This window comes from Triturus cristatus, chromosome 3_2 (genome assembly GCF_964204655.1).
Source record: "Triturus cristatus chromosome 3_2, aTriCri1.1, whole genome shotgun sequence".
NCBI lineage: Eukaryota > Metazoa > Chordata > Amphibia > Caudata > Salamandridae > Triturus > Triturus cristatus.
Genome location: NC_140584.1, coordinates 698,446,057 through 698,466,174, shown reverse-complemented (window position 1 = coordinate 698,466,174; position 20,118 = coordinate 698,446,057). Strand labels below are relative to the sequence as shown.

At 45.1% G+C, this 20,118-nt stretch overlaps 1 protein-coding gene across 5 annotated transcripts in view; it reads right to left on the bottom strand.

Moving 5' to 3' along the window:
- Positions 1-20,118, bottom strand: part of HECW2 (HECT, C2 and WW domain containing E3 ubiquitin protein ligase 2) — a 1,572,445-nt gene that overhangs the window by 308,872 nt on the left and 1,243,455 nt on the right. For 4 of the 5 annotated variants that reach the window (XM_085648759.1, XM_085648760.1, XM_085648758.1 and 1 more), the window contains one exon: positions 1,590-1,685. The exons of the other annotated variant lie outside the window; for it this stretch is intronic. In XM_085648759.1, coding sequence (XP_085504885.1) covers positions 1,590-1,685 — 96 coding nt within the window. The remainder of the gene's footprint in view (positions 1-1,589; positions 1,686-20,118) is intronic. 5 annotated transcript variants of the gene reach the window in all.

The following is a 20,118-nucleotide window of genomic DNA, read 5'->3' as shown; positions in this document are numbered from 1 at the left end:
TCACATGAATTAGTGAATTGCCCCTGTGATAATGCATCTAGGCAGAGTACCATGCACATTGTTTTCTTCTGTAAGTTGTATTCATATTTGATGACCTTTCTTATTAAGCCATTGTTAAAGCCTTTAGGATTTGTGCAATGGGCTATAGATACTTGCAATCTCTTTCAAATTTGTACACATGTGCTGTCTTGTCCCGGTTTTTATGGGCTGTTATTAGTCGGAGGAAGTTGTTATAGACATAATATTGATAGAAGGAATATGTATCTGTCTGTTTTAGCTGACCCACACTTGTTTTTGTGTCTTGCTTCATCTCTTATTTTGCTCTTGAATAGTGTCTTCTTTTTTTTTCTTTGCTTTCAGGATTCACCTTGTGATATTTAATAGAGCTTATTTTCGATTCGATTATCGAACTGGCCTGTGGAATATGGTGAATACTGTAGAATCTGGGCTCTGCTGCAGGAAGCAAAAAACAGTATCTTAACTCAAATATATTTGTATCCAATAAGTGAAGGACTAAATCAAGAGCAAAAGGTAGGTGAATCTATCAAACGTTGACATACAGTGATCTGGGAGGAGCAAATCTCTTCACTCAAGATAATTCAAAGCAATGCCTCTCTAAAACCTCTTCTCAATAAACACCATTCTGCAAGTGCAGAAATACACAAAAAGTGACATTTCAATCAGTAAACGAGAACCCCAAACTATAATTCCGAATTAACAGGCTGTGCTCTCTATAGCTAATGTTGTTTACTCATAGTAGCATGCCAATAAGAGAATAGCTGAAAGAGCTCAGTGATGATAGTTTTCGTTAATTTGTCATTTTGATAAATTTCTAAAATAAAGAAAGTCAGCCTGATGAAAACAGGTTCACAAAACTTTATTTCAGAAAAGAGACAACATACATCTTGCACACCAGGTGAAATCCATTCTTGATAAGTAAAATTTGCCAAGACTGGTTCCACAAACACATTTTGTCAGAAAGACTTTCTTTAGGTTTATTTTTTGTGTAAAGCACATACAACTCAAATGTGTGAGCCAGAGTGGGTGGGATATGAGCATTGCATCAATGGGTCTGTGCTGGTCAGTTTCCCAAAACTGGAATCGAAAGATTCCAATTCACCTGGTCTTGTTGAATAGTGATGACACTACTAGCATTTGCCACTGTTCTCGTTGAGTACAGACAGCACTATGGACATTGCTATGTGCCCTCCTCGCAAAGCACCTGGATAAAGATAGACACTGCCAAGGAGAAAGGACCAGCATGGATCCATGAGGGAAAAGGCTATCTCGATGCCCCACTCTAAGGACCTGCGCTAGTATGGCAGCATTGTTTAAGCCACACTCCTAATGGCATGCATTGATGTTTTAGAAGATCTCCACTGTTTCACTTCTACAAAGGGGAAGTGGGGAAAGAGTTTTACTTTTGCTACCTTTGCAAATCTACAGGCATTAAATAAGCTGTGTTTATCAAAATGCCTACAATTGCCACCCCCTCTAACTTTCTTACAGAAAGCATTTCATTGCGCTCCCCACTTCGGCGAAACTGCCTGAGCCCTGGGCCATTAGGTTAAGGTGAAATAATTTCTCACTTGGTGGCAGAGCCTCATCCACCCTCTGGTATCTGCTAACATCATGCCGTACTGAAGGTAGTGATCGCAAAGACTGATGGCCATTTGCTTGAGAACCTAGAATGAAATGTCAGAAATCATAGAAGTTATATTCTCATCATTTCAGTTCCAATATTAAGATGCAGCAAATGTAATCTGATCCACAATATATAACATAGTGGTTCTGATTTTGCATCTATAATCAGTATCAAATTCATGTCTACAGTCAATGAACCTGACTGAATCACAACATAAAAGATATATTCTATTAAATTCTAATGAAAATGCAACATTGTGCCCATGTGGCACTGTTTTAAGACAGGATGAAGGTCAGAAACGAAAGAGCAAGACAGCCATATAGACAGTAGAAAGCCACCCCTATTGTGTGCTAGAACATATTACGAACACAGCAGTCTGACTAACCCTGCCTATTCGCCTAAGGGAGTGGCACCTTGTGAGTAGCTTTCAAATGCCGGATCACCGGTAATTATAACAGATTGAACATTCCAATTTATAGATGATTTCCTTGCTGCAAACCACTATTGAAAGCATTGTGCACATCATTTTTAAATACTTGGATTAGGTAACTTTGAAGAACTTTGAAGAAGACCAAAAACACAACACAGTATTTCAATGATCAGTTCTTCAGTGTATGCAAAACAAAAAAAAATTCTCAGGCCAACGATTCGATATACAAATTCTGGTTAAGTGTGATCTTTCTTACTGCTTCCCTGCTATTCTGAAAACTACTGGTGGCTTCAATCAGTCCAGTTGCTCCTCGGCAGTTTTGCACACTATTAAGCGACTCCCTAAGCCCCATCATCCAATCAAGTGTGAGGTTCCCTCTTGCTCTACCTGCCGTTCCCAGCATTGCGGTACTTTTGCTCACTGAAGGTCAGGCAGGTGGATATGGTGTGATGAGCGGTCATAGAGGAACCTGTCAATTGGCCTTCCCACACATCCAGGAAGTCCTGCAGTCAGTTGGCAGAATGCAGTCTAGCCAACCTTTCACATAAACTCTTAAGGCATCTGAGCCCAGATGTCTCTAAGAAAGGGGTATCTAAGCAAATTAATCCCCTCTTTGGCCTTGTCTGGACTTCAGGAACATCCCAGCCTGAATCAGCACCTAGCCAATTTGTCTCCAAGCCTGTACCAACAAACTGATAAATTAAACAAAAGCATTTATTCCACAAAACAGTTTTGGTTATTTCCCCATCATAGCCGAGTGAGTTCATTTCTTTTCAAGCACTGAAATCCTACTTTCTTTTTCCTGATACATTAAACATCTGACCACGGCTAAGCCTCTATTCTGCGGTCCATTCAGACACCTGATCTCAGGAGACAGGTTAGTACATTTTCTTATCATGAAGTCTGATTCAGCATACACAGCACAACCTACCGCTTGTGGGCCATGGATGGACGTTGTACTAGCTGTTTAAATGTACGTGTTTCGGCAAAAAGAAAACAACAATCAACTAACATGTAAATAAAAAAGTATAACATTCTATATTCCTTCATCACTTGCACTTATACTAAGCTCATTTGCTATAGCACTTGTTCAAATGAGTCCATCGCTTATCACCATGCTACTGCCAATAATCCTGTCTGAACTTATTCTGTGCCTCACACTCTCTAATAGCTCCGACTTAAATGGCCAACCTCACTAACCACTATCACATATCACCACTCTACATCATCTAAGCCCAATCACATCTCACACTCACACAAAATGCACCCGCATATCTGCCACAAGTCAGTTTAGCTACCTACTGAGACATATGGTCCAAAATATCACAAGTTCCCACATAACACTTCTAATGAACTCTTTCTCTTCCCTGTGGAACACGTTATTATTCTACAACAAAAAACATCCATTCCCACTGGCCAATTCACAAGTCTTCACTGCACTTTATGCCATGAAAGAAACCTATATGGTCCCTTAATAACACTCCTACTCCTACAGTCTTACATATTGAATTTGCTCCATTTTCAAAGACACCCCATAACAACAGCAAAGGCTGAGAACTGGGTACCGTTCTCAATAAGATGATCACAACAATCCCACTCCCACACAAGCCACTGTTTCTCCTTTGATATTACTTTAATCAGTCGTAGTCCCCTTCAAAGTGAACATTATATCTAAAGCCTCCAGCATGAATGAACACATCTTTGATGAGCTACCTTCATGACTCAATTCATTACCACTACGCATTTCTATCATTCTTCTTTGTGATATTTTGACACTCAAAAGTCTACCACGCCTCAGATTACTTCACAACTTCACTTGGATCTCTTACTAACACTGTCCGCATTACTGAGGTAATCCTCTAGACCTCATACATGCACCAGATACATACTTCAAACCCACTATTATCCCAGCCACATCTGACATCTTAGTGCTCCCTCCCCATCTTAACCAAGACGAACCCCCCCCTCAAACTGCCTTCCAGTATTCCTGCACCCTATTTACAATGCCCTCTCTCCAGTCCAATTTAGCACGTCATTCGATAATTTTAATAGAGTTGTGAAATAAGCCTATAATACACTTAATGTCCGAGGCACCCTATCCCTACTGCCACAAACCTGGATATCACCTAGTATTCTAACTTCAAAACTGAACGTACAGTATCCTTAAATCTATGTTACCGAACGTACGTTCTCCTTCACACTCACTAATAAATGACTCTTCATAACAGCTAAAGCTGGCTATTTTTTCTCAAAGCTGACTTCCACAATTAACCCTGGCTACACTACTGACTGGTCCTCCCACCCTTTGCAACCACCAACTCCAACCTCATTTAACTATAAACTCATACTTTGGCACAACATCTCAAACTAACTCCTTCCAATAATTAAAGTGACCAACCTATCCTACTCTCTAGTGCATCATTCTAGTTCAGAGACCCAAAATCGTCGTCTTTCCATTCACAATTCTTCTCCACCTGACCTCTCTTTTCAAATGCACCAGGGTCATAACCAACTTGCATCAAGATGGATCCACGCAATGGTTTTACAGTGCAGTGTTCTACAACTCCTAAGGAAACCTACCCTGGATCCCTGATCTCCCTCTGTGGTCCTATACTTCAATTTCTTTTTCTCTGGGATCCTGGAGTGATTGGTTCTTCATTGCCTCACACTTTATATTTCCTGTACTTCATACCTCTCAGAGTACTCATTCTCAGATACCAAGGTGCAAAGAATACCCACATCTCTACCAGTTGGTGTCTCCTAAGACTCTATCCTTGGCACTCTGCTTTTTTCCACATCTGCTCATTTTTCATGCTTGCCTGTAATATACTGAAAACGCACAATTGTCTTTCTCCCTTCCTACTTTTACACCCAACCTGACGTCATGCATCACCAACTGCCTCACTGCCATCTGACACTGGATAAAATACAAAATAAAAAGATTTACAAATATTATAGCATGAAATATTAAATTAAACATTATTACAAATTATATTTGAATAAAGAATTTAGCAAACAAAGATATTAATTAAAATAAAAACACATCAACATAACATAATAAAAAATACTTAATAAATAGAGTGGCTCAGGGTGTATCCCCCTGTGGTAGAACAATAAAAAGGTCATGATCCACTTGCACTACTACACATGCCTGAACTATGCTCTCCTCAAAAACTTGACCTATCTCCTTCCACAATGAGCCCTACACCTCTCCCTTCTCCCACCCTTGTCTCCCCGGCCTACTCTGTGTGTAATTTCATGTTCCTGAATGTTAGAGTTCCTCCTTGCCATAAAGTTCAGATATACAGCCTTATCAGAGAGCATGAATAGATGCCCTCTTTTGCACCGAAACCTGGCCTAACGACTTCTCTGGGCTGATACTGCCATCACTATCTCGCCTCTATCCTCTATCTCCCTTGGCAACTGTCCCAAGCAAGTGGGGAGTGGTATTGCTCTCATTTGCCGATCACAATTTTCCCTTGATAATATTGATTTAGGCTCCTTTGACCCTTTGACCCTCTGAACTCCTGTTCATATTGAATCTGAATGATACCACACCTTTCTCTGATGCACGGTTATACCGCCTTTGGGCCTGGCCTCAAATTTTGGCTCTTTCCTGAGTCTCACCATTTTCACTATATACATCACCCCTCTTTTTTCACATATTCGGCATTATGGCTTTAACCTCATGTCATATATGGATGACATGAATTTATTGCCACTTGTCTCCTTCACTCCCCCAGCTTCACTATTTTCGTTGATTTCAACATCAACCAGCTGGATGGACCTTTGTGCTCTAAAATTACTGCTCTCAATCCTGCTCTTGTCCCTTTTGGTTTCCATCAACTGACCCTATCCTCAATGTCTTTTTCTAGAAATTGATCCTCCCATCCCTCTCACCTAATCTGACTACTTCGCTAAAAATAATTTTCAGATTCGCTACGTATAAGCAGGACAAGCATTCCACTCTCTCAAGACCTTTATCCAAATTAACTCTACAAAACTTGCTGCTGCCATCGACTGCTTGCAATCTCACATTGGCATTGATGTTTCCTCAAAACCAACTGAATATACGGTTTGGATTATTTCGGTCCTGGATTCCTTCGGCCCTTTTGCCAGTCACAATGCAAATCACTCTCTGCCCCTTGGTTCTTGATTTACCTTAGGCCACTTAAAAAGAACTGTAAAACCCTCAAGCATGCTGGGAGGCACGATTATAACTTGGAAGCTAAATTGGCATATGCCCTTGCTCTAAAAATACACAAATAGCTAATTAGAAAAGCAAGATCATCATTCTATGACTGTCTTATTGAAGGTGCTAACAATTAATTGTGTCAAATCTTTCTCTGTTTAGTGAACTATGTGAACCTGCAGCACTTTACCAACACTCCTCCTCTCAGCTCCACCCACTCTCATAATCATTTACCATTCCAATATTGAGACCATCTACAGATCATTTGTCCCTTCGGCAGCCACACATACCTCACATCCTCCTTCATCCTCTTCAGCTCTGCTCTGCTAATTTCTTCTCCTATTGTCTCTCATTTGACATCAATCTCTTTGGGCACGGTTTCCTCTTTCTCGCTGCTACAAAATCAGGATGCTTTGATCCATGTCCCCCTTGCACCGCTACCTCTGTCCCCAACATCTCGGTCTTATGCTTCAGGATCTTTGCAGTTTTTCACTTGCCACGGATAGGATCCAAGAGAAATGAAAACAGGTCCACATTATCCCTCTTTTAAGCAAAAAACTACTGCTGATCTGACTGTTCTAAGAAATACAATACAATATCTCTTCTCTCTCTACCTACTAAAATTCTCAGAAAGAAAGTAAAACGTCAAATCGCTTCCTTCATCTAAAGTAAGTCCTGTTAGAACGTATCCCAGTGTGGCTTCAGATAATCCCATGGTACTGATATCGCTATTTTGGCTGTCTCAATAACATGAGGACAACTGTGAATGAGGGAGACTGTGCTGCCCTAATCATTTTGAACCTCTCCTCAATCTTTGACACAGTGGGACCTATTATGTAGCACAAAATCCATTTTTCTTTGTAGGAGTGCATTATGATCACATATGTAGACTGCATCCGCATATAATCTTTTGCTGTGTTAACCTAAGTGTTAGGATCTTGTAACGTAATAACATCAATGTGATATGTTCAGACCAAAATGTAGGATATGTGAAGAATTACTGTGGTAAATGTAACCAGCAGATAACATTAACTGAAACGCTTGTGTTGTGCAACTGACAATAATTGTATTATTGAATGTGCTTATAAAACAAGTCGTTTTATATTTAGATGAAAATATTAACTGTATATGTGTCAATTTCTATATAAGTACGTACAGCTCATGTTCCATTTCTCTTATGTCAGCTGAATTTTGTAGGCCTGAAATGCATTTTCCCAGGAAGCTCTTGAATTAGAATTAATAGTTTAATTTCATGTGCATGTTGGATTCTGTTATTTCTCATGTTTGTGTTGCAGGTGGAAGAAGCGCCCTAGTTAGTTAATGCCGATAAGGAGAACTGTTGTAATTTCTCACCGGAGAAGGCCTGGGAATCAAGGTCATCTTGTTACTCTTCTGGAGCATCCCCGTCCTGTGGAAAACTACCTATGAGAATGCGGCCTGATCGGATTGGCTGACCTGAAAGGAATTATGGGAAGACACCGGTGATATTGGAGTATTGCAAGTAGAGAAAGAGCCCCACTTCTTCTCTGCTTTTGGAGAGAGAGCCTCTTAGAACGAGCTCTGTCTCAGTAGCTTCATGCTGCTCAACCTATTGAAGTGGAGAGACTTCTAAGGAAGACTCTACATGCTGACACCTTAACCTATCCTGCCTTCAAAGAATGCTTAAATAGGGATGTCACGTTAAAGATAGTGTAGGGACAGATTAATGTGTTAATTTCATCAACCCTCGATGCAGGGGAACGTAGACTCCTGTTTCTTGATCTTTTGCATCTTAATTCTTGAATTAATTGTCTTGTGCATGTTGGACCCTCTCAACCTTATTCGTAGATTTGGCTTTATGCTGGTTCCAATGCACTTCTACACCCTCATCTTGAGGTGTCTATATGTCCAGTTATTCTTGGCTTTGTAATAAATCAACTAACCCTAATTAGTAGTCTGTGGTTATTATGGGCCTAGAGGACTGCAATTGAATTGATAGCATTGTTAATGATTTCTCTCCTCTCCACGCTCTCATGCTGAGAAAAAGTACCATTGACTTTAAGATCTAGAGCAGATATAGAACATACGGGCCCGGCTCCTTTACCTTCTTATAACCAGTTTCTCTTCTATTGATATTTGCTGCCACGCCCTGGCTCAGATCCTTTATCTTTAACCACACTCAGTTTTTCTGTCACCTTTCAGCTCCTCCACGAATCAGATGCTATGAGGGGTTCATCAAGGCTCTTTCCTGTGTCCCACCCTTTTCCATATCTACGTTACCCCTTTTGCCTCCCATATGTGGTGTTATGGTTTTAACTTCATGTCATATATGGATGACACACAAATAACTCCTTCATGACTGCTGTTGCAGGATGGATGAACATCAACTCTCATGAGCTGAATAGGAAGGTTTTTGTTCTGTATGCCTCCCTCACATTCATTTACAACCAACTCAAATTCCTTCACTGGCTACCCATTGTCAAAAGCTCCAACTTTAAAGCTCTCCGCTTTTCTCACCGACCCTTCACAAGCTGCCCCAATTTTATTTAGGAACACGATCCAGCCCTCATCCCCTCTTACATTCTGCATTACTTCTTTCCAAATCTCATCTACCTTCCGTGGATTAAACGTGTTCGCCAAGGCTGCCATTTGTTCTCTTACATCACTTCCAAACAATGGAACTCCTTTCTTCCTAATCTCCGTCAAATGGGCAACTATTTGTCTTAAAACACGACTATTTCAGCTTCCATAACTATTTACTTCACCTTCTCTAGGTTCCTCTGTTAGATCCCTCTTACAGCCTAAGAACATCCCTTGGGGTAGTAGATGGCACTATACAAAATAATATTCATGTATTCATTCATTCATTAAAAAATATAGAAAGGTCGAGGCTAGGGTATTAAAAACAGAATGGACATACTTATTGCCTATAAATGTACATTAAACATCAAAATTCAGCTTTGTGGTGTGTAATATATTTCTGTTGACTAAGCTGAATAATCAGATGGCTGGGGATAAGCATAGTGCAGCATAAGAACAGTTTGATGTTAAGAAGTATGACTGGAATGAATGTGACATGTGTAGTAAATATCTGCCCAACAACAAATTTAGAAATGCATCTGAACTGATCTCCTGGAAGTGGTATAGAGGACAACATATGTTTTAGTAACTTTTCTGTATAGTGTTGATGGCTCGTTGTTGGTAAACATTGAATATGAAATTGCATAACAATGGTAGAATAGAATTAGTTTATTTTTCAAAATAGCCACATTGTTGTAATTTAGGTATTTTATGAGTAAGTTCAAATTTGAATTGATACCTAGGTTAACTTAGTACAATGAAACCACAACCCTGGTTTCTTAGTCCTAAAGGCATAGGGTTTCTTTTGATTCTGGAGGAATAGCTCTAGGGATTTTCCAAATTGGTAAATTACCTGAGGTGAGAACTCTAGAGCATATGCTTCAGGACAGAACACAGCAAATACAAGTTGATGATGGACGGAGCGCTGACACTTTTCACACACTCACCCCCAGTCACAGATCTGGGTTGAATCCATCATCATTTTTTAGAAAGAACATCAGGAACATGAGTTCCATGAGGAACAGGGTAAAGGCTGATTTGCACATGGCTGGGTCTGAACTGGGGTGATGAAGTGAGCTAAAGAATGCTGATGGATTCAACCCAGTTTTAATAGTGACTGGGGGTGAGTGTCTGAAAAGTTTCAGTGCCTTGTTTCATCTCCTTGTGTTTGCTTTGCTCGCCGTAAGTTGGGTGGGTATGCATGAACATGGGTCCCTTGCTCTCTTTGCACCTGGATTCAAGCTAGCCTGGTTCATGAAGGGTGTTACCTCGAAACCGGTCCCAGGATGCTTGCTTTCGGCCCAGGGAAGACCTGACTTGGCAGTTCGTGCTGGACTGTTCCCATGAGGAACAGGGTCAAAACTGATTTGCATATGTCTGGGTCTAAACTGGGGTGGTGAAATGAGCTAAAGAACAGTGATGGATTCAACCCAGATCTCATAGTGACTGGGGGTAAGTGTCTGAAACGTTTTAGCGCTCCGTCCATTATCTCCTTGTGTTTGCTCAGGACAGAACACAGCAGATAACTTTACTAAGATATCAAGTATGTATAGAAATCTCTTTTGGTTGGATGGCCGCTCAGGTGCTTGACAGAAACACTCTCTAAAATATTTAATATCCCTTCGTAATAACATCTGCCTACTAGTTGGAATGTGCTACAGGGTTATCTAATCAGAAAGATGGGTTCCCTGTGATATATCAAGTGGTTCACTGTCAAATGTTCTTTGAGAATGTTAACTTTGCTGATAAAGGCCTAGTTCTGTCATAAATCTTTAGTTCAGTTTTGCACCAACTTGCATTTTTGGCTTCGCTCGATGACATGAATTTGAGAAAGAAAAATGTAACCATCAATTGCAGAGTTTTAAGTTGCTAGAAATCACAGTCTAGATGTGAGCTGTGACCAAGCTCTTATGCCACCCAAATAGAATGGTTCACAATGACAAACAGCTTTCTATAAGAGCTACCTTTGATCACACCTTTCATGGTTTGGCAGGAGCAGTCAGCCTAGCCATAGAGACAATTTGTGGGTTCTGGAGATAACAATCAAATGAGCGAACAGTAATACGGTTAAAGAAATAATAACTGTTGGAAATGTCCCTTTTTAGGGTGTTTTCCCTTGATGTTTTGCTTTTGTCCCTCTTGGTTCTGCGGTGATCTATGTGCTAGCCTTAGCACTTTGAGTGTTTGACACTGCCATTCTGTGTCATTTTGCTGTGCTTCTCATATACATACTGGTGATTGGTGTACACATGATTGGCTGATCTCAGTTAGCTGTAAGTCCGTTGTCCAGTGGTAAGACATATACAAAGGGCATGTACCACAAATGCTACTACTTGTGTCTGCAGCACTGGTTGTGCCACCCACAGAGGTAGCTCTTCATACGTACCATAGGTTTACCATGACGGGCCTGTGTGTGTAGGTTACTGTTACTCAGCTTGGTATTTAAAAGCTACTTGCCAAAGTTCTGCATATCTTTTGCTACATCTGAGAACTTCCTGGGGGCAGGCTGCAGTGTAGGGAAGAGGTAAGACATGTGTGTGCTCCCTGCCCTAGTAGTAAATAACACCGGATGGTGTGTTAGGTACTGTAAGGCCTGCTTCTCACATTGATTAACACGGGGGATCTGTGGAAAGGCTATTGAGCTATAGTTCCTATGTGCAGGAAAGTAGAGGTATGGTGTTTACTGTTGATAGATTAGTAATGGCAGCAACGGGTGGAAGTTATCGTCGGTTGGGACAAGGACCGTCCTGAAGTATGCAGTAATCACACTGTGCAGAGGAGTGAGTTCATAAAAATCAGTGGCCCACCTAGGGTGCTGTAACATGAGAAGTTCGAAGAGTGCTGGGGAAGTATGCCGAGTCTGAGGGTCCCAAGCGTGCAACCGGAAACCTGTGCTAGCCTGCACTTTGTAGCGTGTCATGTCTGAAGAGGGTCTGGGGGACGTTTGACGAGTCTGCAGGTCCTGAGTCGAAGCCTGGTCTGTCTCCGACCTCCAGATCAGTAGGACAACAGTGTCTGAAATTGCAGTCTCAGTATGAGGTCTCCTGCTCCCTCTCCCAAGACTCAAGTCACAATGTACTCTGTTGTTGGCAACATCGTGACTGGACCCGAGGGGTCTCATTGTGCCTTGTGTGCACCCACGGCTGGCTGTCTGAAGCAACTGCGGCTCGCACCTCTGCCTCGAGGGAAACATTTCTCCAACTTAGAAGTACGCCAGCTTCCGGTGTCACAGTCTACTGCCTACAGGGAGATACTGATCCTGCACTCGTGACGGTGCCGCTAGGTTCCTTGATGGCCTAATCTGGATGGACGAAACCAAGTAACTGCTTCCTTTCACTTTAGGTGGTCCTGATGACCTAATCAAAGTGTCTCCAGCGGGTGAAACGTGTATCGTTGGCTGTTGTAATTTGAGTGGCTGCAGGACTGGGTCTTGAGGTGTAGTCAAAACCTGTGATTTCTTGACCATTACAAGTTGTATGGGTATGCAATGTTGGACAATGTCGTGCTTGATGCTAATGCGATAGCGGGAAAGTGGAATACCTCTGAACAAGCCTGCATATATGTACAATTGTTTTGATATGGGAGGAATAGCTTGGATCATGAATACCTCTGGAAAATATGCACATGGGTTTATATCGCTTTCGAGGCTGAAGGAGTAACAGAACAAGTGAATTCCTATGACGGGTACATATATGTTCATGCTGTTCTGCTGCTAATGGAAGAGTTTGTCAATTGTATATAACTGTAAAGCACATATCCAATATGTATGTCGTTCTGATTTAAATGTGTGTGTAATACAAAGACCAGTGTTTTAAACATACAGTGTGTAGTCTTTTTATTATGTACTCAGTGTATTGCGAGGGCAGTTCTGTGCCAATACTTTACACTTTGACCCTAAGGATAAGTCTGACTGATCTGTGCTAAGCTACTAACGGGTGAGCACAGGTTATCTGACAAGTGTATGATACTCATGCTATCTAGGATGGTGAATTCTGTCTGGCTTCGGTGCATTCCAGCCAGCCAGAAATGCTGGGTCTAACAATAACCATGTTTACATAAACCAATAAAATTGTAGCAAATATTGAAAAAAATGGTGAATAAAAGTATGGTGGAGGAAAACGAGATCAAATAAAATAACAAGGCCGCAATGTCTAATTCTAGTCAATAGAAAAGTAAAAACAAAAAAAAAGCTTTAAGTCCTCCCCTTAGTAATGACACTAAAAAAGCTTCTTAAGAAAAATGAGAACTTCCACTACTTTCTAATGTCACTCAAAAGAAGATAACCCATAGAGCTGGCAGCCATAATTAACAGAAGGGGCACGAGTTGCCTAGACTATGGTAAAAATAGGCCCACTCAGAACCAGATAGCAGGGGTAGACATTACCAGGCCAGTTGTGATCCCGTTATTGTCACGTATTTCATTAACGCATTAGTAGGGACAAACAATCGGCCAGGGGAATTTATCTATTTTAACTATGTTTCTCAGTCTCAACCCCTGAAGGAGAGATAACTTCACACATTCACCCGGCTGAAAAAATAACACTATTTCTCCTTAACTTGAAAACTCAAAACAAAATTATTTCTCTTTCTGAATTTTCTGCTTTTCAGGCCGAATCACATAAAATCAGTGAACCAATGACTACCACCAGCTTGAGGATAATGAAGCTTTGAGAGGCAGGGGGTTCCAATCTAATTGCATGCTTCTCACTCCTTCAAATGTTGACTTAAATAATATTTTATGGTCATGTTTTTACTTTTTTTTTACATGCAACGGGCTACGGCATAGCTGTGAGCTTGCAACCTGGATGCCTAAACCATGGTGGAAACATACATCATGGAGATATTTTCTCATGTGAGAAAAATGACCCTGCTGCACGCGCACATAACTTCCATTTATGTAGCTGGACAGGTTCACTTGTGCAGAGAGTTTCAATGTGTTGTTCATTCATAATGTGACGCCTCTCAGTGCCAGTGCTAGCGCCACAGCAAGAGGGGAATGGATGGCCCTACTCCTGAAGCCAGGACAGCAGATTGCTAAATTAAGTCATCTATAAATCCAAAAATATATAGATATTTGGAACAAACCACGTAGATTGGATTGGGGGGGGGGGCACATCTAGGCCACAGGTTTCCTCTCTTCCGCTTTGCTCTTATAATCCAATTCTCAAAGAGCGGTGTTGAAACTAGTAAAGGTGATCCACGATAAACATGTTCGTTTTCACTCCTAGCCAATACATAGGAAACCATGTGTATTATGCATTGCTAGCTTATCTTGTAAAACTTATATATTGCAAAACCCTGACAGTTTCAAAACATGGTGCGGTGCTGAGATTTAAGTACCACTTGTTCCGATAAGAAGGACGTTTCTGATTTAGAATATCTTTTTTTATAATCCGATTACACGAAAAGATTTCCTTTTGCAAGCTTACAGCACTTATCCAACATGACCTTTCTTTGAATACGCAATATATATGCACACAATGCAAGGAAACATTAGTTCCTGGCTCTTATGTTAACACCATTACAATTACTCTAACACGCTCTTGAGTTCCACTTACTCAAAGGAATTACTAGCTGCGCTCAAATCTCATTGAAGTACCCCATTTAAAAATGTCTGTTATCGTTGGAAAAACGCCAAATGCGTCACTCCCCTGCTCTCCATCACTCAGAAAGCATTCCTTCGTATACAAAATCCAGTGCCTTTAGTAGCCAGTCATGTCATAGAGAATAATAGAAAACAGAAACAGAGGCATAATGTCTATTGCCATACAGTCGTTTTTTCGAAATGATAAATCATGAATGCCTTTCAGCAAAAAAAGAAAATAAATACATGATTTTCATTCTTAGATGAAAGAGCAAGAGGGCACAATCGTGCCACACGAGATATAATGATAAACTTGAGAAAGGGACAATGAAAACCCTGATGTGGAAAAACTAACAGTGTTTGGTAAGAGGTAGAGAGGAAGTCACAAGATGAAAGCCTGAAAAAATAGAAAGGAGGCTTAACCACCCCTAAACTCTCTCGCCACCCGAAAAAAAAAAATCATTGAATATCATGGTTTGAGATGTTACATTGTTGTGGATTTTATGTGCTTCATTTTTGATCAAATAACACCCGTGCCTTTACCAGTGGCCAAGACTACCTCGAGGTATCCAAGCAATTTTGGAGCGACCCTGGACCCTGTCTTCAGGCAGGTCATTCCCCCTCGCCGCACAGCTCCACCAGTGAGTCTGTGTGCCTCTGCTGCCTGTCACCGCCGCTGCCACAGGTTCGAGGCCCCTCGGCCTCGGTAGTCCGGTACTGCCGTATCTTGCTCTGTTTGTTTTATTTTGCTCCCTTGTCTAATTCTGTATTGCTGCCTTGTCTATTTCTGGTTGTGTTGTTTTTCTGCCTTGTGCTTCCCTTAGTTTCCCTCTGTGCCCCCGTTCCCTCCGCTGTGTCCCCTGTGGCCCCGCCCCCCTGGTCGCCCATTCACCGCCCCACTCCCGCTCCCCAGCTGCTCCTCCCTCCCACCTCCCCTTATATGGCAGCCACTGCGCGGTGAGGAGAGCGACCCTTGACCCTGTCTTCAGGCAGGTTGCCCCCCCTCGCCGCACAGCTCCACCAGTGAGTCTGTGTGCCTCTGCTGCCTGTCACCGCCGCTGCCACAGGTTCGAGGCCCCTCGGCCTCGGTAGTCCGGTACTGCCGTATTTTGCTCTGTTTGTTTTATTTTGCTCCCTTGTCTAATTCTGTATTGCTGCCTTGTCTATTTCTGGTTGTGTTGTTTTTCTGCCTTGTGCTTCCCTTAGTTTCCCTCTGTGCCCCCGTTCCCGCCGCTGTGTCCCCTGTGGCCCCGCCCCCCTGGTCGCCCATTCACCGCCCCACTCCCGCCTCCCAGCTGCTCCTCCCTCCCACCTCCCCTTATATGGCAGCCACTGCGCGGTGAGGAGAGCGACCCTTGACCCTGTCTTCAGGCAGGTTGCCCCCCCTCGCCGCACAGCTCCACCAGTGAGTCTGTGTGCCTTCTGCTGCCTGTCACCGCCGCTGCCGCAGGTTCGAGGCCCCTCGGCCTCGGTAGTCCGGTACTGCCGTATTTTGCTCTGCTTGTTTTATTTTTCTCCCTTGTCTAATTCTGTATTGCTGCCTTGTCTATTTTTGGTTGTGTTGTTTTTCTGCTTTCCTTCGTTTCCCTCTGTGTCCCCATTCCCGCTGCTGCGTCACCACCCCCCTGGTCGCCTATTCGCCGCCCCACTCCCACCTCCCAGCTTCTCCTCCCTCCCACCTCCCCATATATGGCGGCCGCTGCGCGGTGAGGAGAGCGACCCTTGACCCTGTCTTCAGGCAGGTCGCTCCCCCTCGCCGCACAGCTCCACCAGTGAGTCTGTGTGCCTCTGCTGCCTGTCACCGCCGCAGGTTCGAGGCCCTTCGGCAGTCCAGTACTGCCGTATTTTGCTCTCTTTGTTTTATTTTGCTCCCTTGTCTAATTCTGTATTGCTGCCTTGTCTATTTTTGGTTGTGTTGTTTTTCTGCCTTGTGCTTTCCTTCGTTTCCCTCTGTGCCCCCGTTCCCGACGCTGCATCCCCTGTGACCCTGCCTCCCTGGTTGCCCATTCGCCGCCCCACTCCTGCCTACCAGCTGCTCCTCCCTCCCACCTCCCCTTATATGGCGGCCGCTGCGCGGTGAGGAGAGCGTCCCTTGACCCTGTCTTCAGGCAGGTCGCTCCCCCTCGCCACACAGGTCCACCAGTGAGTCTGTGTGCCTCTGCTGCCTGTCACCTTCGCTGCTCCACTCCAGCCTCTCAGCTGCTCCTCCCTCCCACCTCCCCTTATATGGCGGCCTAAGGCAAGCCCGTCTGCGCCCGTCCGTGCCTGGACCGCGCCCGGCGCCAGACCCCCTGGCCCCGCGAACGCCACGACGCCCGACACCGCTACGATGCCAGCAACCTCCACGCACTCACCACCGGACGATCACACACCTGCTTCCTGGCCACCCCGAAACACACACAAGGACCCTTCTCCTGCCGGGTCTGCAGCTTCACCAGCATCTGATCTGCCAATCCACCCACCGAGAAACAACACAACCACCTCAGATGCATTTTGCTCAACACCCGCTCCGCCCGCAAACACGCCGTCGAACTCTGGGACCTACTCGACTCCACCGCCCCAGATGTCGCCTTCCTGATGGAGACCTGGATGAACCCCTCCTCGGCACCTGACATCACCATAGCCATCCCTGACGGCTACAAGATCACCCGTAGAGACCGCACCAACGGAACAGGAGGAGGAATCGCCATCGTCCACAGGAACACTCTCAGAGTCTCGACCAGCACTGACGACACCCTCAGCACCGCCGAACACCTGCACTTCCAGATCCACACCGATCCTAACACCACCCTTAGAGGAACCCTCATCTACAGACCCCCCGGACCACAACTACAGTTCAGCGACTCCATCGCCGACTTCGTCAGCACGCACGTCCTGCCATCCACAGCCTACATCCTCCTCGGGGACCTGGACTTCCACCTCGAGAACAACAACACCAACTCCATCACCCTGATCGCCAACCTCGCCAACCTCGCCAACCTCGGACTCAGACAGCTCGTCACAACACCCACCCACTCTGCCGGCCACACGCTTAACCCCATCTTCTCCGCAAGCTCCCACATCTCCTTCAGCCACACCACCGAACTCCACTGCACCGACCATCTCTGCATCCACTTCACCCTCCAGAAACCCACCTCGCATCACCACACTCAGCAGATCCCTCGCCGCTTCTGGAGCAAAGTCACCGAAGACCAGCTAAATACCACCCTCGCCCGAAGCCCACCCGTCGACCCCATCGACCCAGACACCACCCCCTGCAACATCAGACAGTGGATCAACGACTGCGGCAACACTCTCGCCCCAATAAAGATACCCTCCAACAGACACACCAACAAGAAAGCCAGCTGGTTCACCACGGACCTCCAGGCCTCCAAGCAAACCTGCCGAAAACTAGAGAAGAAATGGCACCGCGAACAGACACCGGACACCTACGCAGCCCACAAGAACGCCATCCGCAGACACCATCACCTCATCAGATCCGCCAAAAGGGCCTTCTTCAAAGACCGCCTAGACAACAACGCACATAACAGCAAAGAGCTCTTCAACATCGTGAAGGAACTCTCCAACCCCAGCGCCAACACCAACGACATTCCACCTTCACAAGACCTGTGTGACTCCCTCGCCACCTTCTTCCACCGCAAGATCGCAGACATCCACGACAGCTTCAACACCCTGACCGCCCCGACAGCCACCGAGACCTCCGACCCCACGGCCACCATCCACACCACTCCCCTGCTCACCTGGACCAACATAAACGACGTCACCATCAAAATCATAAACACCATCCACTCCGGCTCTCCGACAGACCCATGCCCACACAACATCTTCAACAAAGCCAGCGCCACCATCGCACCCCATCTCCGCAAGGCCATCAACATCTCCTTCGAGACCGCGACCTTCCCGGAGAGCTGGAAGCACGCCGAGATCAACGTCTAACTCAAAAAACCCAACGCTGATCCGAAGTACCTCAAGAACTTCCGACCCATCTCCCTGCTCCCGTTCCCGGCGAAGGTCATCAAGAAAACCATCAACAGACAACTGACCCGCTACCTCGAGGAGAACAGCATCCTGGACCCGGCCCAGTCCGGGTTCCGCAGCAACCACAGCACCGAAACTGCCCTCATCACCGCCACCGATGACATCAGGGCCCTGCTGGACAACGGTGAAACCGCGGCCCTCATCCTCCTTGACCTGTCAGCCGCCTTCGACACTGTCTGCCACCGCACCCTACGCACACGCCTCCACAACGCAGGGATCCAAGACAAAGCACTGGACTGGACCTCCTCCTTCCTCTCCGGCAGAACCCAGAGCGTCCGCCTCCCCCCTTTCCGATACGAAGCCACTGAGATTATATGCGGCATACCCCAAGGATCTTCCCTCAGCCCAACACTGTTTAACATCTACATGGCACCACTCGCTCACGTCGCCCGACTGCACGACCTAAACATCATCTCCTACGCCGACGACACCCAGCTGATCCTCTCCCTCACCAAGGACCCCCTCACCACCAAAACCAACCTCCACGATGGAATGAAAGCCGCCGCCGAGTGGATGAAGAACAGCCGTCTGAAGCTGAACTCGGACAAGACGGAAGTCCTCATCCTCGGCTCCACCCCCTCGGCGTGTGATGACTCCTGGTGGCCGACCGCAATGGGAGCAGCACCAACACCCACCGGCCACGCACGCAACCTAGGTTTCATCTTCGACTCAACACTCTCCATGACCAAGCAAGTCAAAGACGTCTCGTCCTCCTGCTTCAACACCCTCCACATGCTCCGCAAGATCTACAGGTGGATCCCCACCGAAACAAGAAAAACGGTAACCCAGGCCCTCGTCAGCAGCAGGTTTTGACTACGGAAACGCCCTCTACGCAGGAACCTCGGCCAAACTCCTGAAATGACTACAGAGTATACAAAACGCCTCTGCTCGCTTGATCCTCGACATCCCGCACCGCAGCCACATCACACCCCACCTGAGAGACCTGAAGGCATTTAGTAGAAGTAAAGTTAGGACTCCTAACTTTACTACTACTAAATGCCTTCTGTGAATACCAAATGTACTGAATTTAGGATTTTATCTCAGATTAATTCTGTGAATCGGCCCCTCTATGTTTAAGCGTAACCATTTTACATCTTTTCAATGTATAAAGACAGCAAGGCGTTATGAGTTACAGAGATTTGAGAATGCTGCGTCTCTCTGTTAGGGTCTCATCCACCTCACACGCCTTCCCGCACTGCAGCAGATGCCTAGCAAAGGAAGAGCATTTCATAAAGCTGGCGTGCATTATTGACACATGGTATCCTCCCTTCATGAGACAAAATGTTTCAATCGCCATCCTATTTAGTGGCTCATGGTAATAGATGTGCAATAAGTGAATCCATACTAGCCTAATGTATCTGGCGCACTCTAACCACTTTAATGTAGATGCTCAAACATGCCCTGGCTTGTGGATGCAGGAAACCAAGCTACACCTGACTGAAGAGCCACATGTAGGGCGAAACTGTTCTTGGGATGCTTGTGTTCCGGTTCAGGGAGGATCCAGACTGGCAGATCGGGCTGGAGTGTTCCGACTGGAGCAGGGTCAAGACGGATTTCTATATGGTTGGATCCAACCTTAGGTGGCATGCTGTCAGCGGCGGCTCCTCCGCAATGGCAGAGGAGTGTCTACCCCTGCCAGCAGCCTCAAAAATGGCAAAAATAACACGATA